At 41.4% G+C, this 22,364-nt stretch overlaps 1 protein-coding gene across 1 annotated transcript in view; it reads right to left on the bottom strand.

Moving 5' to 3' along the window:
- Positions 1-22,364, bottom strand: part of tcerg1l (transcription elongation regulator 1 like) — a 134,955-nt gene that overhangs the window by 7,015 nt on the left and 105,576 nt on the right. The window contains exons 5-9 of the mRNA XM_066665255.1: positions 12,025-12,150; positions 5,435-5,517; positions 3,276-3,364; positions 1,777-1,928; positions 29-122 (exon numbers count right to left, since the gene is read on the bottom strand). Coding sequence (XP_066521352.1) covers positions 29-122; positions 1,777-1,928; positions 3,276-3,364; positions 5,435-5,517; positions 12,025-12,150 — 544 coding nt within the window. The remainder of the gene's footprint in view (positions 1-28; positions 123-1,776; positions 1,929-3,275; positions 3,365-5,434; positions 5,518-12,024; positions 12,151-22,364) is intronic.

Raw genomic sequence — 22,364 nt, 5'->3', positions numbered from 1 at the left:
CATCTATGTAGGATAATAGGGCACGTACTTGTTGCGTTTGGATTTAGAAATGTGGTCTTCCTCATCGTCATCATCATCATCATCTTCATCATCATCTGCTGATGGAGAATTAGAGCCATCTTCTACCAATAAAATAAACACATTCAGAATCATATTAAACTGTTGTTTTGGACATTTATATTAAAGACGTTAGAACCCCAAATTCCAGATTACTTGGATGTTCTGGATCAACACGCAGAATTTCATTAAAATATCATTTAATGACTAAAGAAAAATTGAATAAACTAAAGAACTATCATTTACGTAAGTTACAAAAGTTCCCAAAACATACTGCAACAGCTGGGAACATTTTGTGCCACAATTCTTTGGGGAAGCTCATTCGTTTCTTGTAAAGGTTCTAAAAATTACCTGCATCAGAGTAATATATGATAGTAACTGCTTAGTAGTAATAAGAGCTTAAGTGATATGAGAAATCATGCATTAGTTCACCAGGATATGAATCAAAAAGTCTTGCCTAATTCACTCTACCTGTTGTGTTGGCATTGTGAAGCTAAAACATCAATAGCTAAACACCCGACATCTCCAATGAGGCTAAATCAATAAAGATGAACAAGCTTTGGGTAAATCTAGTCAGCCGGGTAATAACTTCCAGACGGGATCTGAATGAATTCAATATTTGCCGAAGCACACGCATCAGATTAGTCCTTATTAGCTAATCCAAAATAACACTGGGTCAATAGGTGTAGGGTATTATCCATTTGCATAAGCATTGTTCCGATTATACAGGGATTAAACTCATTGTTCAACTCCATCAGATCGATAACTGAAATGCAACGTGATGTTAAAAATTGGCAGCCAACTCCCTGGACTGATGTATTTCCTTGTTTGCTTGACTCTTTCTTCTGGGATGACCGTTTCTTCTTCAATGGACAGATATAATATATCTGGTGTATAATTTGGTTGCCCAACTGAAGAAGTGTAAAACTCTTCAGCATCAAACTATGAAGTAATTGAGTTATGTTCTCTGGACTTTCATTACTGTGGTGTTACCTTTCGTTGTCACCTTCAGTTAGGAAACATAACTGTACCATATTCTTTATTAATTGTAGCGTTAAACTGCACTGTCTGTATACACACTGTTTTAAAAAAGACAATTTTCATTTTCCTTGACAATATGGTGTAACAGTGCACCATTGGTTCACAGGGATTTGTTGTGTTGAGTTGAACATCAGTTTTATTGAGGTCAAATACTGTAACAACTACCGACAGATCCTCATAGTAATGTTCTAACATCCAATGCCTTTCGGAAAAGCAGAAGCTGTTACCACACTAAAGAGAACCCAGATCCATCTGTATAGATACCCTTGATTTCAAAAGGAATATTGGATAATTATGTGTCTGTTTTAATTCAATGTTCCATATAGTGTACTTTGGCTCTTAGGTAATGCAAGGATAACACAAGGTTTTATCAAGGGTCAAAGGGAAGCTTGTTCTGATAGTTTGGTATGGTTCATCATAAAAATGGGCTCCTATCAGTAGTGAGATAAGCCACAGCTCCATTGGAAGTGAACTGAGAGTCATTGTTGAGCACAAATGGGATAACCACACACTCAAACAGAGTGTTGGGTGTTTAATCCACACCCATCAAGGTAGGGGTGAAAGCAATTTGAAGGTCTGAGCTCAGCTATTTTCTCAGTCTGGACCCTTAGTAAAAACCTTACTTGATTCCCAAAGGCATTTGATGCTTCTACAGTGCTCTAAAACATGCAGCCTTACCCAGTGAGTCTTTCTTTCGTTTATGTGGAGGATCCTCTATGATTTTGTTGAGGTCTCCTCTGTCTTTTAGGTCTACTGGCTTCTCCCACACAGACAGCTGCATGGTTGGGTTAAAGAAGAACACTCTGTCATCTCCCGTCCAAACCACACACCTGCAAATACAAAGAGAGTGCTGCAGATCCTGTAGGGGGACTTTCTCACACATATAAACACCTGCTACAGCCTGGGAGAGGAGGGAGGGTGATGTGAATGCACAAACACACAGTCAAACTGGATGAAAAATGTTCTGCTTCAAATATTACAGATGATAGGGCACGCTTTCCATTTACATCCATTGTAAGAAGTTTAGGTTATTTTTGTTCTGCTCCAAGATTGCCATTTTACTGCCTACATTTGTTCAATGTTTCCTTGTAGGATTAAGAAGATTGCAGCTACAGGAATAACGCTCTAAAATGAAGGGTCAAAATACTGTCAGCAGGACCAGCTGATTGGGGTTGGTATTAAGCTTTTTTGCAATATTGGCCACAAGTGAATATTGCCTATAACAATCATCTATGATCTATTTTTCAAAGCAAAGCATTCTTAGGTTGTTCTCAGACCTGCTCGGCCAGTGGAGGAATCAGCGATTCCTCAAGAGTCCACACAGTAATTTGATGTGACTTCAAGCCAAGCATGACAAACAAATTCTGACATTTCATTTTGACTCACATCACCAGATCTGAGCAGCCTGGTGAACAGAGGCCCACCAGCTCTCAGATATTAAACCGTCTTTCAAATAAAACCCTCCTATTCTTTATATGCCGTTATTCATATTGCAAACAGATGGCAGATGCCGCTCCGTTGCACTGTATGTCCTTCACCTAACTTTGTTAAGAGAATTCCACTTTTTTCCTCCCTTCAATCATCTTGCCACCTAAAACGTCCCCAAGAAACAGCAGCTTAAGAAGCAGGCTCACGACTCAAAACATGTTCTTCACCCTAAATTGCCGGGAGGCTTTGTGCTATATGAGCAATGTGGGAACTTGATAAACACACAGTGGCTCTAGTGAGTCTCTCTGAGCCACTGTCATCCACAACATGTTTATTGTAAAGCCTTTTTCAAGTGAATTCAGTTTCAGAGTCAACAAAAGCTAACGGAAATAAACCATTATGCCTGCAGTGGCCAAAAAAAAAAAAAAATTCTCTTAACGGGGGAATGGCTCTAGTGCTAGCTCTTCCAGGCTAAAATGGCGGGCTTGTATAAGTGGAGTATTGTTCTGGTTCTGGCCTGAGATAAGGAAGCATTGACTGAGCTATGGCCTGAAGCTGTTCAGCATTATTTTAGCTATAGAGAAAAGCATGGATTATGGTGACATAACTTGACATATATGCATTTATGTTTGGTATACATAAATGAGAGTAGATAGTGGTTGGTGTTGATTCTGCCATGTTGAATTGCTATGAACTACTTAATGTCAATCAAGCGAGAATGCACTAAACTGGATTAAAAGGCTGGTTACCATGGTGATCCTGGCACAGGCGTTGATGCAACTGGACGATTGTCTTTGGGTGAGCTGTCGATGTCCATGCTGACCTTAAACGTCTCATCCTAGGTATTGAAAACATACAGACACACAAGGGTGAATATTTTACATATGAAGACACACTCAATGTCAGATAAAATGCCCCTTAATTTTTTTCATTTTTTAAAAAGCGTTTCCACAGAGACTAGCTGGACAATAACAGTGGAAGTCAAAGAAAAATTCATATAAACAGAAATTTTCTTCCAACCATGCAAGACATGTTAGCATCCTTTAGCAGAACATGTACCCAAATTCACACAATTTTTGTAACATTATTTTTCTCAAAATTGATTCATCATTCAAACATTCTTAATCTGTGGTGACTTAATAATAATACAAGTTTTTTTTTTTTTAAATAAATGTATTCATTCATTCATTATCTGTAACCCTTATCCAGTTCAGGGTCGTGGTGGGTCCAGAGCCTACCCGGAATCGTTGGGCGCAAGGCAGAAACACACCCTGGAGGGGGCGCCAGTCCTTCACAGGGTGACACACTCACACCTACATACACTTTTTGAGTCTACCAACGTGTTTTTGGACCATGGGAGAAAACCGGAGCACCTGGAGGAAACCCATGCTAACACTGGGAGAACACATCAAACAGTCACCCAGAGAGGGACTTGAACCCACAACTTCCAGGACACTGGAGCTGTGTGACTACACCACTACCTGCTGCGCCATGCCACCCATGTATTTATTTACTTAATATGTATTTTACAAAAGTATATGCATTATGCACTTGGACTCTAGCATAAATTACTTGATTTTATAGAGTTCTGTTAATGAGTCTTGAAGTTTTGACATAAAAACAATCACAAGTGACTGCAGGAAAAAAAACACAGAAAATTATTTGTTTTATTTCAAATCTGATTGTTCCAACAAACTCATTTACAAATTCCATAGGATAGTGATATTGTATACATTTTTAAGGTGTCAATTTAATTATGAAAAATGCATCACATTCCACATCTCCATCTAGAAAGCAAAAGTATTGTAGTGCATTTTTTTTTAGAAAAACATTTTGTATAATTATTCAGAATTTTAGCTTGATGCCTTGCAAACTCATGATAAGAAAAATGCACTATGCACTTAATATAAAAGCATGCAGTTTTACCATATTTTAAGGTAATACACTACGTACATGACTAAGCTAAACTGACATTGTTAAATTATGTTTACATCCTGAATGTCTGAAAGAATTTTTGCTTTTAATGAAGTCTGAAACAATCACGCTCACTCTGTAAACTGAACACATTCGCAGCCTGTCAGGATTTCATTTCCATTTTGGGAAGCACTCGGTGCAAAATTGCTTTCACAATCTAATTGCTTCTCCACTCACAAAGAAATCTAGCGCAAATCATCTTCCAAACCTATCTCAAAATTAGCACAACACTGCGGTAAACTGAGAATAAATCAGTTGCCAGTCACCTGAGTGGCTCCTCCTTGTCTGTGGGGAGTCCTAATTGCCAAATGTGTTTAACAAATGTGTTTCATAATTGATGTTCAGTGTGCTGCCTTCCCTGCTGATCTATCGGGTGAATATGAAGTTCAATTAACTTGCCTCATGCAAGGGTTAGGGGCTAATAGTAGAATGTGGAGTGGATATTATTGTGTGATAAACGATTTAGATGTGTTCAGCTCTCGACGACATGCAGATAGCAGTCAATTACCCAACCCCTGCCTGACCGAATGACACAGATTACCAATTCTCCACACTCAGGCTGTTGGGCAGCAGCCGCACGCCATGTGTCTGGCCAAAAGAATTAGTGTTCTGGGGGAATTTAGCTAATTAATGTGACTGAAAGGGTTCAGCCTATAGGGGACACTGCGGTACACTGCACTCGAACCAAACGATAACAGAGCTGTCTTAATTGGACCCTAAATCTTAGCCTCATTCTGTTTCCGGCTCCTTTCTCGCAAATCAGCTGGAATTCCTTTTGTGGAACAGAAGACAGTGAGAATCAATTTATACCAGGCCACAGAACTGGAAATTAAATGAAGTGCACAGTTATGCCAATTAAGTTGATGTTGCCTGTTACGCGGGTATAATGATCAGACAGAACTAATGGCGGAGAAAGTGACTGATGATCACAAACCTCTGCTTTGTCCTCCGGGGTGGAATCGGAGCGCAGCACCAAAGCTCCAGCGCATGACGGCTTCTTCACTTCCAGCTTCTTTTCTGAGGAGCAAGAGAGAACTGCTTGGGCTTAATTTTTTGGCAACTGAAATTCTCATCAGACCCACCCAGTCAATCAGTGTGCAATCAACAGACAGCCCCCGTTTTGAACTCTCCTCAAGTCCATGTGAATAGCAGTGCTGTTTAAAGTGGAGTCAAGCAGGCTAATTAATGTACTTAAGCATTCAATTGGCCTACCAATCAAATCTTCATGTATAAGCAGTCTAGGCCAGCAAACAGGACTGGATGATGTGACTCTTCAGACTTGTAAAGGGAGGTTTTCTATTAGTGACCAAGCAGTGTTAAAAGAATTGAAAGAACTTTGGCTTTCACTTGGATCACAATCAAATGCTCATTTATTCTCAAGGCTGTGGGAACTTGATACTGAACTAATGCAAATTGCTTTTGGATGAAGGCAAATTCCTCTGTGAAATAGAGTGCTGTTCAAGGTAATTTTTGCTAAAATAAATTATTTCTGTATACTTTAAAAATCCAAAGGTGCCATATAGTAGATAGATTTGAAGCACCTCATGGAACCAAGTTGTAGCTGACATTAACTCACTCATGTTTAGCAAGCTTTAAAATGTCCATAAGGGGGTGTCATTAGATCCATTAGTGAACTGCTTACAATAGATGACACTGTCCTTGCAAACATAAATGTAAATATGCGGTTTTCCTTCTGGTCTATGGGACTGAACCAGAGAACGTTGGTCCCAAGCCCACTTGTCTAAGCATTATGTCACAGCTGCCCTAGGATATAGATTAAAAATGAAGAAGATTATATTACAACTTGGAACCTGTAACATGCATACAATGCCAGGATAGAATGAAAAGACATGGGTTTGTGGCATTAAATCCTCTTCCTTGTGGTGTGAAGACATTTGAACCTGTGCAACCCATGGTTATGGCTTAAGCGATTTACCACTGTGCCATTGCTAAAGCTCATTCCCTAGCTTTGGGGATTTACTTATTGTTACGATTACCATTTCTCTTTTGGCATTGTTCCTGCAGACTGCACTAAGACCCTTCTCAGAAGCTCCTTTTGTTAAGAGTGCAGTGTGAATACTTAATAAATGCAAATCCAAACAGGGATTTTGCTAAGGATCCATAAACAATGATATGTGTTGTCATAGCTTACATTAGAGTTAAGGAGGTCACTGCAGAAAGGTCTTGGCACATACATCTACTTGGAGAGCTACAAATCGAGTGCTGTTTGTTTCGGATTCAGCAGGACAGAGATCTCCCAGAAAATCAATAAAAAGGCAAAGATCAAAACATAAAATCTTTAAGGGAGAGTATATCAAAGCAGTGTTTGGTACTGGACTGATAGGTGAACAAATTGATGACAACAAACATCTGCAAGAACTTCATTCACCTTCCCAATTTGCCAAAGCATGCATTCTGTATTTGTTTAAAAGCAAATATGAAACTACAAGCATCATGCAAAAGGGTGTCTTGGATGATGTGGGATGTTGTGTGTCGTGCTTGATGTTTTTTTGCCTTTTTCAAAGTGAACAAAGTAACAAGAAAAACAAATAAATAAAAAAATGCATGCCTCCAAAACATGCTTGAATTCTAAGAACAGAAAGAAAAGAACAAAAAGAAAAATCTCAGCTCCAGTTGATGTGCAGAACACTGGGTATGGCACTGATGACTGTGGGCCTTCTCTAAAGCAACAACACTGTCCAGAGATGACAAAGAGGGAGGCATTCAACCATTGCTGCTGAAGTGCGAATGGAAATTCTGTCCAGTACTTTTTCAAAGAGGCTGAGAGCCATAAAAACAAACCAAACAATGGGGAGCAGGGTGCGTGATTTATAACTGCAGTAGAACAGAAGGCTGAAACCTTTAGTTCCTTCACGATACTGGGTCACAGTGCTCTGAAGCTCAGTACAGTAAAGAGCCCTGTGAACATACAGCTCTTCTGGTCCAATAGTAAAAAACAGTTCCTGGTCCTGATTCTACCATTCTGTCTCCACACCATTCAGACTTACGAGAAGTTTGAGGAGAAAGTCATCAAGCTGGTGGAACACAGCCAACACTGAATGACTTTACTTTTCTGCATATGAACAACATTTACCAGTGTAAACAAAGAAATATACAGCATATGTTTATTATCATTATTTCAGAAATAAGATTCTTTAACCACTCGTCCCAACCCTAAACACATGCATGGAAGAAAGGATAAAGAAATGAGAGAAAGATAAAGTGCCCCACTCAGCACACACATGTGGTGTGGAAATGAGAAACCCTGTGGTTACCAGCAAGTTTTTCCCACATGGTCAGTGTTGGCCCAATCCCAATCTCACAACACACCTGTTAAGGCAAACTGTGTCTAAAACATTGGATATTGGAAATTGGGGGTAGTCGTGTCACCTGTTCAATCCCTAAACTGTGATAGATGGTGTGAAGGAATGGCTATTCACACCCCCTCAACACCCACGGCTGGAGTGCTTTTGAGTAAGGCCCCCTAAACCCTAACTACTGCCTAGTGCCATGGCTGGTTTCACCACCTCCCTGTGCTTTCTGCTGCCAGTATTTGTTTGTGTGTGGGTGTTAATGTGCATGTTTACTGCAATAGATGCATTAAAGGGGGAGTCTCTGTTTAATAAAGTATCATATATTCTTCTTATTAATAAACTCCGACAGGCTATTATGGGTCTAAATGGGTCACATATTCAACGAGTTGGAGATCTGCCCAAACATATTCAATATAGACAGACCATCTGGGTCACACTAATAACCCATGTACCAACCCACACGTGCAACATGGCTAACTTGATCCCAGCTAGCCCATTTCTACCCCATGTGGACCCCAAAAAGCTGTACTACTTGAGATTTTTTATTTATTTATTTATTTATTTTGAAGAAATGAAGCTGTCTGCAACAAAAATTAATAACTAGTGTAATTTTTGGAGGGGGGAGTGGGGTGGGCGGTAAAAAGTGGACTTAGTAGGAGTGGGAGGAGAAAACAAACTGTAATATCATTGGTTAATTAAACATTTATGTGTCTTGACTACGGTGTGACAGTGTCAGGGTGTTTAGAGACTGGGAAACCCATTAGACTTTGCTTCTGAAATACAGTCTTGTGAATGCTTATGAATGACAACGTTGACTGTAATTAACATGAATAATATCATGAACTAATGAAGCAAGAAATAATCCGTTTTGCCAGTTGCGTTTTACACTCTGGGGACTTTTAGTCGATGATCATTATAGCTCAGTTTAAAACGGCCTAGAATAAGACTGTAGTTTATTAATGCACAACACCCTCCAGATCTCCTACACAGTTTCCATTCTGAGATACGTGGTTTAGTTACGACTGTTGCTATCATAACGTGCTTACATCATTCTTATTAATTAATTAATTTACTCTTCAGAGTCATCCAGACACTTGCTCATTCACAGCTTGCCCATCGGTGCGAAGGCATAGTATCTGCATTTACACCCATCGTCCACCAGATCTCTCACATGCCTCCAGCATACATTCGTCTTACACTCATTGATACCTCATAGAGAAAATAAACAGAAACTCAACACTGAAAGCATGCAAGAGATGCGAAGAAATATAGTAAGAGAAAGAGTGTCAGAATGAAACACGAGAAAGAATAAACAGGAAATAGTAAGTCTGGGAGAGAGAGGGGGGAAGGGACAATCAGAGAAAAGGAAAATAATAGATAAAATAAATGAAGAAATAGAGTTAATTAGGAAAAAAATATATGTATAAATGACCTCAATACTGAAATTACGGAGAGTAAAATGTGAATATAAACACACAATCATCTCTAGCACCAAGAATGTCAGATATAGTGAATTACAAAGGCTGACCAATGCATTTTCTACAAAAAAATGTAAATAAATTGTTATTGATCATTCCTACTGTAATAATTGCACAATACTTTCCCCCTCGATGCTCAAAGAATCAGCTAGAATTCTAAATTACTACAATAATGTTATTGATCTCTTTGGCTGTAATAATAACGCAGCATTCCCTCCTCCTGATCTTTTAAACAATTTTCAAGAACTCTAAGTAACTGCAGAGAGTGGATATTCTGAGGTGTGTTAGAGCTATGACCGATGAGACACTATCTTCTATAACTCCGTACTTTCATAATAATCATATTCCATAATTGTTGCTTTAATTTGGGAGTAGGGGAGTGAAGGAAGAGCACTGTCGTCTCCCTCAACATTCATGGCTGATGAGCCCTTCAGCAAGGCACCTAACATCCAACTGCTCATAGGCACTGGGATGTTTGCCGATCGCGCCATGTGTAAGTGTGTGTTCAAAAAGATGGAGTACATAGATATAGATGGTTAAAATTCAAGAACACGAAGCCATTTCAGTTCCACAAGCACCATTCTTTCCCACTGGGGCACTACAGAGGTGCTGAATCATTTTAAGTGGGTGCCATAAATATGGCTGCTGTGATTTGATGTGATAAATGTTTTTGTCATTTGTCATACTCATAGTCTGGAAACATGATGAAATCTGTTTTGAGAAGATTCAATAATGTTTCTATATTAGAACACACAGCAGGAGATCATAAAGATGGAAAGACATAGTGTATTCAGAAAGCAAGGGATAACTGCACTAGTGTCATTGCTTATAGAACTTTACATATGGTATGACCTCTGCTGAATTCAGATCAAGTAATACAGGTGCAAAAGTGTTATTACCTTTAAACAAATCTGAATCTGTAAATACACACAATAGCGGTAACTAGGTCTTAGATTTACAACGATTTTAGAAAACTGTATTTGTGTCATCATATAACATCAATTGTATTTGCTTCCTTGAGTGCTGAGATAGTTACACAGCATTTTGGAGACTATACCTCTATTATATATAATTGCAAATGCATATATAAAAAAATGCAATAAAATATGAAGACAGTTTGAACATATTCAATTTTATTATTTTGTTTCTGAATAATAGTTGTCCTAGAGCAAGCACAGGGTCCCTCTGAGATGCACTACGCCAGCCACTACCTCATTTTCAAGGATGAGGTTGGGCCAATTGCACTCTCTAAGACTCCTAGGATGAAGCCTCAACAGAGATCAAACCTGAGATCTCCCTGTGATAGAGCCATCACTTAGTCAACTGTGCAGAGTGGGTGAGACAAATGATTTTCAGGGAAAACTTGAGACGCTGAACACTCAACTAGGTATTTCCATAGAAATAATTACAAATTATTAAGGAACTCATTGAATTTCTTATGCTTTTTTGTACACTCTCCCTATTTGTTCAGTTGAAACCACACCACAGATGTTAACAAACATTCATTCATTCATTCATTATCTGTAACCCTTATCCAGTTCAGGGTCGCGGTGGGTCCAGAGCCTTCCTGGAATCATTGGGCACAAGGCGGGAATACACCCTGGAGGGGACGGCAGTCCTTCACAGGGCAACACACACACATTCACACCTACGAACACTTTTGAGTCACCAATGCGTGTTTTTGGACTGTGGGAGGAAACCGGAGCACCTGGAGGAAACCCACGCAGACACAGAGAGAACACACCACACTCCTCACAGACAGTCACCCGGAGGAAACCCACACAGACACAGGGAGAACACACCAAACTCCTCAACGACAGTCACCCGGAGGAAACCCATGCAGACACAGGGAGAAGACTCCACACTCCTCACAGACAGTCACCCGGAGGAAACCCACACAGACACAGGGAGAACACACCACACTCCTCACAGACAGTCACCCGGAGGAAACCCACACAGACACAGGGAGAACACACCACACTCCTCACAGACAGTCACCCGGAGGAAACCCACACAGACACAGGGAGAACAAACCAAACTCCTCAACGACAGTCACCCGGAGGAAACCCATGCAGACACAGAGAGAACACACTACACTCCTCACACACAGTCACCTGGAGGAAACCCACGCAGACACAGGGAGAACACACCACACTCCTCACAGACAGTCACCCGGAGCGGGAATCGAACCCACATCCTCCAGGTCCCTGGAGCTGCGTGACTGCGACACCTACCTGCTTTTTTATTTATTCTCTAAGTGATAATATCTACAGCCTCCAGAGAACACACTTCTCTAATTCCCAATTGCTGTTTATCTGCGGTGGTGACTGGGGGAAAATATGCTTCAAAAACATTTAATGCTTTATTATTTTAATACATTGCTACTGTTGTAATACAGCAATGCACCTGCATTTTTTTTTTTACCACATTAAACACAAGCTGTGTGAAAATGTCACATGGTATGAACGAATAGCAGTTCTCTTATTACTAAGAATTAACTTGCATTTAAATATAACAGCTTTTACCGTTTCCTGTAAGTTTCATTGTAGGAGATACATGTTTTTGATTTTATTAAATTCAGCTAATATATATTCAAGCCCAGTGCCAGGTGAGAATGTGGTGATATGAGGGATATGTAAACATATGCTTTTGTTCATGAAATTTGAATTTGTACCAGACAAAACAAAAAATCATCAAAATGCCCAACTGGTCCTCGAGCCCTAAGTGTTCACCTGGAGCCATTTGATCTTTCCAGTCTCCGCTCACTAGGGTCACACTGGGGGCAGACAGGGAAGTTACTGCGGTGATCTGCGCTGGCAGGACGGGGCTCAATAAGCTCTCCCATGAGCTCCGAGACCCTGTGAGTCACACAAAGAAAGAGAGAACGAGAAAGAGAAGGAGATCAGACAATCTGTCAACATGAAAGAGCCCTCACAGCATCAAACAGAGAGAGAGAGAGAGAGAGAGAGAGAAGTAATACACATATTACACATTATACGCAATACAGATTCAGATAAGTGAAGATAAGGAGGATGTTTTTGTTCTGAGTTTGCATTCTTCTAAGCGTTTGCTGAGCCTCTTTGTGCTGAATCAGGAAAATAACGTAGCGGGAAAACTTCAGGATGTTTCCTTGAAATCATAAAGAAGTAGACAGTGAAAATTACCTGTTTAACCCCGTGAAGTCGGCTGTCTGAGAAAAACAGAGTGTTACCTCACATTTGTTGCCCTAAGTATAAAATTACATACAATTTATGAAAAGTAGATTCAGCCGTGTGTTGCCAAGACCCGTGTTCACAAAGTTTTGACCTCAAAGGTCCCGGCGAGAAATGTTTAGAATGTGCTTTTTCACAGTTTATCAGCACTTCTGAAAATAGGATTTTGGAAAGTCTAAGTTTAGAGTAAATTTAATCAAAATATAGATGTATGACACACATGATTCAACTTTGTTGTTGCAGAGATAGTTCTGAAAAATGCACGTGTAACACTTTGAGAAAAAAATAATTTCATATGCGTACAATTTGTAAAACAATCAAGGCATGTCAGACTACACCAGAGTGTCTGAAAACCCCTCACACTCCAGGGGGTTAAGGATTTAGCATTTTATTAACCATTTATTTAAACATTTGTCCTCTCTGGTCAGAGCTGTGCTCTGTGGAGTGATGGTAAGTGGGACTCCAGGATTGATATTTCAGTTCCTCCTGCCGTAGGGAAGGTCCTGCTTCTTGCAGTTTATAAACATCTTATAACCACTTATAATTTTGAGACCATGCCATAGGTATAAAAAAAAATAATAAATAAACAAAAAAAAAAAACTGGGCCAGATGTTCTGAGTCTTGTGCTAATCTTTGCCATGAAAAGGATTTTCCTGCAAAAACTCACAAACAAAAACTCAAAAAAATAAATTAATTAATAAATAAATAAATAAAGAAATAAATGAAAATACAGGGGTTGGACAATGAAACCACAATAGTTTATTAGTATGGTGTAGGGCCTCCTTTTGCGGCCAATACAGCATCAATTCGTCTTGGGAATGACATACACAAGTCCTGCACAGTGGTCAGAGGGATTTGAAGCCGTTCTTCTTGCAGGATAGTGGCCAGGTCTCTACGTGATGCTGGTGGAGGAAAACGTTTCCTGACTCGCTCCTCCAAAACACCCCAAAGTGGCTCAATAATATTTAGATCTGGTGACTGTGCAGGCCATGGGAGATGTTCAACTTCACTTTCATGTTCATCAAACCAGTCTTTCACCAGTCTCGCTGTGTGTATTGGTGCGTTGTCGTCCTGATACACGGCACCGCCTTCAGGACACAGTGTTTGAACCATTGGATGCACATGGTCTTACTGGTGCAATGTGGAGTTAATGAAGATTGGCCACCAGGCTGCTCCAATTTAGCCATGACACCTCCCACACTACAATGACAGGTGTTTCGTTGTCTAACCCCTGTACATAATAATAATAATAATTACAACTCTATTTCTGTAGCTCTTTGGGGACATAACTGAGAGTTTCAGTGTATTTAGTGCAACAGTGCCACCAGTGGACAGGAGCACACTTAGTCAATGTAAATTAGCTATGAATTATAATAAATCATAGCAAACATGACGTTATAAATATCTGAAATGCTTTTTAGTCATATATATAAATATATGTAATAGGGCTCCCTGTGTCTGTGTGGGTTTCCTCCGGGTGACTGTCTGTGAGGAGTGTGGTCTGTTCTCCCTGTGTCTGCGTGGGTTTCCTCTGGGTGACTGTCTGTGAGGAGTGTGGTGTGTTCTCTCTGTGTCTGCGTGGGTTTCCTCCGGGTGACTGTCTGTGAGGAATTTGATGTGTTCTCCCTGTGTCTGCGTGGGTTTTCTCCGGGTGACTGTCTGTGAGGAGTGTGGTGTGTTATCTCTGTGTCTGCGTGGGTTTCCTCCAGGTGACTGTCTGTGAGGAATGTGGTGTGTTCTCTCTGTGTCTGTGTGGGTTTCCTCCGGGTGACTGTCTGTGAGGAGTGTGGTGTGTTCTCCCTGTGTCTGCGTGGGTTTCCTCCAGGTGACTGTGTGTGAGAAGTGTGGTGTGTTCTTCCCGTGTCTGCGTGGGTTTCCTCCGGGTGACTGTCTGTGAGGAGTGTGGTGTGTTCTCCCTGTGTCTGCGTGGGTTTCCTCTGGGTGACTGTCTGTGAGGAGTGTGGTGTGTTCTCCCTGTGTCTGCGTGGGTTTCCTCCGGGTGACTGTCTGTGAGGAGTGTGGTGTGTTCTCCCTGTGTCTGCGTGGGTTTCCTCCGGGTGCTCCGGTTTCCTCCCACAGTCCAAAAACACACGTTGGTAGGTGGATTGGCGACTCCAAAGTGTCCGTAGGTGTGAGTGAATGTGTGTGTGTGTCTGTGTTGCCCTGTGAAGGACTGGCGCCCCCTCCAGGGTGTGTTCCCGCCTTGCGCCCAATGATTCCAGGTAGGCTCTGGACCCACCAGATAAGGATAAGGGTTAAGGGTTACAGATAATGAATGAATGAATGAATGAATATATGTAATAAGGGGGAAAAGTAATGTAGGGAGACTACATTCTCCAGAATCTCCAGAAGGTTTTCAAAAATGAAAACATTTCATCCAGTGATGTAAAAAATTAATCTAAATAGCAAAATATATATAATTTGAAATTCCATCCATGTTTTAAAGACTTCATTTTAAAGGTGTATTTGGTAGGTACAAGATTTACACTGTAATATATTTTTAAAAAACCCACACATCAAACAATCCAACCATGTCAGTTATAAATAAATGCGGTGGTCACTGGATTAAAATGTGAATAAATGTGTTGTTTATAGTCTTCTCTTCAACTGGGTAGGATTCAACCTTTCATTTCTCCCTGTCTGTCTGAATCCTGCTAGATGACCAAGCCTTGTTTGGAAAGGTTAATTATGTTTGACTTCAGCCGTGGGCTAAGTATTGTCTGGGTGTCAAGCTGAATATGAATCTGCCATTTTCACAGCACAGGATACAATCTTCAAATTGGAAACCAGATTCAAATTTGCAAAGCATTCTTTTGTATTTTTGACATTCTGCTCTGAATTCTCTGAGACTGATTCCTCTCAGTTGGGAACGGTGTGATCTCAATCCCAATGAAGCAAACATAAAACAGCTGATAAGTCAAAGCAAAATGCAGGTTGGGAGACAGAATCATCATGGTTTAAATATGTGTTACTTCATGGCAGTTTTCCATTTAGAAATGTGTTTGTTAGGAGTGTGGTCTGTTCTCCCTGTGTCTGCGTGGGTTTCCTCTGGGTGACTGTCTGTGAGGAGTGTGGTGTGTTCTCTCTGTGTCTGCGTGGGTTTCCTCCGGGTGACTGTCTGTGAGGAATTTGATGTGTTCTCCCTGTGTCTGCGTGGGTTTTCTCCGGGTGACTGTCTGTGAGGAGTGTGGTGTGTTATCTCTGTGTCTGCGTGGGTTTCCTCCAGGTGACTGTCTGTGAGGAATGTGGTGTGTTCTCTCTGTGTCTGTGTGGGTTTCCTCCGGGTGACTGTCTGTGAGGAGTGTGGTGTGTTCTCCCTGTGTCTGCGTGGGTTTCCTCCAGGTGACTGTGTGTGAGAAGTGTGGTGTGTTCTTCCCGTGTCTGCGTGGGTTTCCTCCGGGTGACTGTCTGTGAGGAGTGTGGTGTGTTCTCCCTGTGTCTGCGTGGGTTTCCTCTGGGTGACTGTCTGTGAGGAGTGTGGTGTGTTCTCCCTGTGTCTGCGTGGGTTTCCTCCGGGTGACTGTCTGTGAGGAGTGTGGTGTGTTCTCCCTGTGTCTGCGTGGGTTTCCTCCGGGTGCTCCGGTTTCCTCCCACAGTCCAAAAACACACGTTGGTAGGTGGATTGGCGACTCCAAAGTGTCCGTAGGTGTGAGTGAATGTGTGTGTGTGTCTGTGTTGCCCTGTGAAGGACTGGCGCCCCCTCCAGGGTGTGTTCCCGCCTTGCGCCCAATGATTCCAGGTAGGCTCTGGACCCACCAGATAAGGATAAGGGTTAAGGGTTACAGATAATGAATGAATGAATGAATGAATATATGTAATAAGGGGGAAAAGTAATGTAGGGAGACTACATTCTCCAGAATCTCCAGAAGGTTTTCAAAAATGAAAACATTTCATCCAGTGATGTAAAAAATTAATCTAAATAGCAAAATATATATAATTTGAAATTCCATCCATGTTTTAAAGACTTCATTTTAAAGGTGTATTTGGTAGGTACAAGATTTACACTGTAATATATTTTTAAAAAACCCACACATCAAACAATCCAACCATGTCAGTTATAAATAAATGCGGTGGTCACTGGATTAAAATGTGAATAAATGTGTTGTTTATAGTCTTCTCTTCAACTGGGTAGGATTCAACCTTTCATTTCTCCCTGTCTGTCTGAATCCTGCTAGATGACCAAGCCTTGTTTGGAAAGGTTAATTATGTTTGACTTCAGCCGTGGGCTAAGTATTGTCTGGGTGTCAAGCTGAATATGAATCTGCCATTTTCACAGCACAGGATACAATCTTCAAATTGGAAACCAGATTCAAATTTGCAAAGCATTCTTTTGTATTTTTGACATTCTGCTCTGAATTCTCTGAGACTGATTCCTCTCAGTTGGGAACGGTGTGATCTCAATCCCAATGAAGCAAACATAAAACAGCTGATAAGTCAAAGCAAAATGCAGGTTGGGAGACAGAATCATCATGGTTTAAATATGTGTTACTTCATGGCAGTTTTCCATTTAGAAATGTGTTTGTTTTCCCAAATATTGGATGCTTTTATGGACCATTAAAATACAGAAAACAAGCCAAAGTGCCCAGAGGAGACCCATCAAAATAATTGTCCATTTCAGCAAAAATAACAAGCATTGATGGCTCCTTTAAGCGTAAGAGCACATCAGGGCTCTGTGGGTACACACACAACCTGACTGACCCTTAGAGGACATCCCTAAAGAAATAAGAAAGAGAGAGACTATGTGTGTGTGTGTGTGTGTGTGTGTGTGTGTGTGTGTGTGTGTGTTGGAGGGGCAGGGTGGACGCAGGTGAGGAGTCAGAGCTGCTTCTACACTGAATGGAGGATGTGAAGAGGGACGTAGTGGCATCCAGCAGTTGCATGTGAGATGATGTGGAGGAGGTGTGGAGCTCTGTGCTGAATCATCAGTAGATGTTGAATAGTGACTATTACTACACCATCTCAACATGTGCATTTAACTGTACCTTAAAATGGAATTAAAAGTAACAATCATATGTCGTAATTAAATATGGATTATTTAATCCACGGCACGGTAGCGCAGCAGGTAGGTGTCGCAGTCACACAGCTCCAGGGGCCTGGAGGTTGTGGGTTCGATTCCCGCTCCGGGTGACTGTCTGTGAGGAGTGTGGTGTGTTCTCCCTGTGTCTGCGTGGGTTTCCTCCGGGTGACTGACTGTGAGGAGTGTGGTGTGTTCTCCCTGTGTCTGCGTGGGTTTCCTCCGGGTGACTGCCTGTGAGGAGTGTGGTGTGTTCTCCCTGTGTCTGCGTGGGTTTCCTCCGGGTGACTGTCTGTGAGGAGTGTGGTGTGTTCTCCCTGTGTCTGCGTGGGTTTCCTCCGGGTGACTGCCTGTGAGGAGTGTGGTGTGTTCTCCCTGTGTCTGCGTGGGTTTCCTCCGGGTGCTCCGGTTTCCTCCCACAGTCCAACAAAAACACGTTGGTAGGTGGATTGGCGACTCAAAAAGTGTCCGTAGGTGTGAGTGTGTGAGTGAATGTGTGTGTGTGTTGCTCTGTGAAGGACTGGTGCCCCCCCAACGTGTGTATTCCCGCCTTGCGCCCAATGATTCCAGGTAGGCTCTGGACCCACCGCGACCCTGAACTGGATATGGGTTACAGATAATGAATGAATGAATATAGAGTATATAATGATGTGACTAAGCTTACAACACTGAAAAGCACAATGTGGACACTGACCCAGAGTGACACTGTTAGCCTAACACCGGAATAAATTTACCACACGGAACACAGAACCACATTATGGTGAATACAACAATGAAAGGGAAAATGCAGAAATACAATTTAAAGAACACAAACACAGCACAATGCTTTTAATCAACGGGACGCTGCATGAGGTCACTCCCATGCCAATGACCACTGACACTGGGCTTTACCTTAAAATGCTCAGTGATCACCTACCTTTCACTTTTCACTTTATTAACACAGCTCTTAGCATAGTGTTATACACCACTATACACTCATGGTCACTCACTAACTCTACATTCATGCTGCTCTCTGTTTATACACTGCTCTAGTGTTGTCCCAAGGAGGATGGGTTCCCATATCAAGCTGGGGTTCCTCTCAAGGTTTCTTCCTTATTTTCAAAGTGGTATTCTTTCTGCGACTGTGGAATCAGCAGCACTCATTTGGCACTAGGACACAGAATCAAAATTCAAAAAAGCTGCTTTGTATCTACTATGTGTGAAAAAAAAGTAAATGGTGAGTTCTAGTGTGGTGGGATAAGGCATGTTTACAAATAATAACGGACAATATATGGCTTGTAAGTTGCTCCCACTAATTAAAAACAACAACAGCATCAGCAGCAACCGCAACAATAAACATTAATTAACTGGGTGCATGGGGGCCTTCAGTGTCAAAGCCTTCTAATCAAAGTGACACAGCCCATGTGTCATCCAATATGAGCTTCATGATACGCTGTATTCCCTGAGGCTCCATCACACACGAGGGCATCATAAATAATGACAATAAACAATTAAGAAAATATGATGCAAACAATAAATCAATCCAGAAATAAAAATGGCCGTGCAGTGTAGAAATGTGTGCCGTGGTCTAGTGATGTGTTAACAGGTGATTATACCTAACCCTATGAGCACATTATAGCATCTTTTATAAATAATTAATCTCTAAACTTAAAAGATAAAGAGATAAAAAGACATAAGTAACGTAAGGCTTGCTTAAATAATCAACCCCCACCACTGGCAGCACACAGGAGGCTAAGACATAAGACATAACTCCATTTCCCAGACTTCTCTGGGTTAATTAGGCTGACTAGGCTCACTGGTCGAGTAAATAACTTTAAATAACTTTCTGCAATGTGAGGAGTGTGGTGTGTTCTCCCTGTGTCTGCGTGGGTTTCCTCCGGGTGACTGTCTGTGAGGAGTGTGGTGTGTTCTCCCTGTGTCTGCGTGGGTTTCCTCCGGGTGACTGTCTGTGAGGAGTGTGGTGTGTTCTCCCTGTGTCTGCGTGGGTTTCCTCCGGGTGACTGTCTGTGAGGAGTGTGGTGTGTTCTCCCTGTGTCTGCGTGGGTTTCCTCTGGGTGCTCCAGTTTCCTCCCACAGTCCAAAAACACCCGTTGGTAGGTGGATTGGTGACTCAAAAGTGTCCGTAGGTGTGAGTGAATGTGCAAGTGTGTGAGTGTTGCCCTGTGAAGGACTGGCACCCCCTCCAGGGTGTATTCCCACCTTGCGCCCAATGATTCCAGGTAGGCTCTGGACCCACCGCGACCCTGAACTGGATAAGTGCTTACAGATAATGAATGAACTTTCTGCATCACACTTGTAGATGGGTGACTGGTATGGCATGGGTGTTTGTATCTATTAAAGGAAAGGAGGGATCATAATAAAGCTCCCAGCAAACAACAAAAATAAATTGCTTTACAAATTAATAAATAAGAAAAGTGAACCACAATCTACGAGCCGATTCCATTAGATACATTTTTTATCAGAGGACTACATTGGTACAGTTTGTTGGAACTAGAAATGAGGCATTCCTTAAAAAACTGTACATCGTGATCTGACGCATGTGGCTTGACTTGAGCTTAAGATCGCCAGTGCCAGTTATTGGCTAACTGTGTTCTCTGATGTGACAGAGCACCATCAACTCCCTTTGGGATGACTGAAGAGCAGTTTGTGACCCGGAATCATCCAGCATCAATGCTTGACCTCATTTAGATCCTTGTGGCTAAATGCCACCACCTCCTGATTGAAATATTCTATAATCTAGTTTACAGAAAAGTGGAAGTGCTGTTGTTACTGATGCAAAGATGGGCAAGAAACGTCAAGTTAAGAAACATTGTGTTACAATCTTCTCCCAAAAAGCCCCAGTGTTTAGCAAAAACAGGCACAAATGGCATCACACAATATGCCACAGACAGAACAAATTGTTCAGTACCAGAATCACACAGTTGTGGCAGAACTACATCAATAAATCAGTGAGAGTCAGATAGAGTGTGTGACTACTGTCCAACTGTTCTGCTCCTCTCTGCCGGAGTAATGACCTGCTGGAGTTTACAGCCATGATGCAATGCTTCCACACGAAATACAACTGCACCACCTTCATCATCCACTAATCAACACAAAACATGTATCATCATCATTCTCACATAATCATGGGTCCAGTGAAACTCAGAAGAGGAGGAAGGACAATTCGAAAGTGTCTGAACTCTACATAAGATGGAGCGCAACATCATAACTCCTAGTTTAACAGTTTATCCTATGTTTTCTGATCAAACTGATTGGGTGGTTTTATTGAACAGTTTGTGGGCTGCTAGACTGCAGTATTAGAGTGTTCATGAAGGGTATAAGTGATGTTTTTCCCCATAGAATGTACCATTAATGTATTTCATTTCTACATAATCATTAAATAGGGCGGCACGGTGGTGCAGCAGGTGGTGTCACTGTCGCACAGCTCCAGGGACCTGGAGGTTGTGGGTTCGATTCCCGCTCCGGGTGACTGTCTGTGAGGAGTGTGGTGTGTTCTCCCTGTGTCCATGTGGGTTTCCTCCGGGTGACTGACTGTGAGGAGTGTGGTGTGTTCTCCCTGTGTCTGTGTAGGTTTCCTCCGGGTGACTGTTTCTATTTTTTATTTATTTTTTAATTTTTTTGTTCTTAGAAGAGCAGAGTTTTTAGCAGAAAATTGCACAAGTCTTCTGAGTATTCAGAAGGCCCTGCTTTGTATTACAGCTTTTACTTCCTTTTTTAAAAAGACTTTTTTATTTTTAAAAGAATCTGCTGGATCCCCACACATCGTTTAGTCTCAGAAACGTTGAATACAATTTACACTTCTCATAATCCAAATAATTCCATATATTCAGTGAGAACAAACTGTCTTGAGTAATTTGCACCTTTTCTTAATTTCTGTGTATATTTTTTCCACAGTAAGTAAACTTTCAGACCCATAGTGTTAAATTGCCTTCTCACAATGGAAGGATGGAAACAAACACCTGTTTTTTTTTCTTTGTTTCCCCTCCCCCTCTCTCTATCAGTTGGAAGTTTTAAAGTCTGTTAACCCTTGAATTTAAAACTGCATTTAGTGAGTGGTGCTAGCACACGTGGAGACAGGGTGGTGACAGTGTTGCAAAGAAGCTGACACTTATTATCCTTATAGTAAACATGAACAGCTGTGGCCAAGCGAGGCATGTCTAGACCTCACTGTTGCTGCTCGGGCTCACAGAGTTCTCTGGCTTTGCCCTGCCGTCTGCAGCCAGGGCCAGATTCCTGTGGACATGTCTAAGTCCATGTCACTACTCCACTCCGAGTTGTTGTTTTTTTCCTCCTATCCTATTTTAATCAGGGAGAGACAGGTCTGCTACACAAGAAACATAACCTGGGACTAGATTGAAAAAGCAGCAGCCATTTTGGATGTGGGAAACCTGCACAGTGTAGAAAAACTTAAATGCTTTGTCATGAGTGTGATCACAGAATCAGCGGTGCGACTACAGATTCGGGTCTCTAATGACTCTTTAAAGTCTTCAAGACCAGAAACCACTGTTTACGTAATTAAAAATCAGTTTATTAGTGTCATGCTATTTTTCATTAGAGGGGTGTGTGGGGGGTATAACTGTAACACGAACTGCCTACTGTAACTGTAACAAATGACTTATTTGTTTATTATTAAGTGCTGGCAGTTTGGGTAGTCTACCAGGTCTTTGATTATTATTATTATACTTTTCAAAGTTTCATTTACCAATATTTTTAACATGAGCGAGTATGTGAGGAGCAGAGGCGATTGCTCTAAGACTGTAAGGGTAGCTCAGCTTCCCCTAAAATGTCAAAAAATAAGTGATCAAATATATACTGTTGTGTGTACATGTCACTGAATAAATATGCA

The sequence above is a fragment of the Hoplias malabaricus genome, chromosome 3, assembly GCF_029633855.1.
Source record: "Hoplias malabaricus isolate fHopMal1 chromosome 3, fHopMal1.hap1, whole genome shotgun sequence".
Lineage (NCBI taxonomy): Eukaryota > Metazoa > Chordata > Actinopteri > Characiformes > Erythrinidae > Hoplias > Hoplias malabaricus.
Note: the sequence above shows the minus strand (reverse complement) of the source record. Positions and strands in the feature narration are given on the sequence as shown.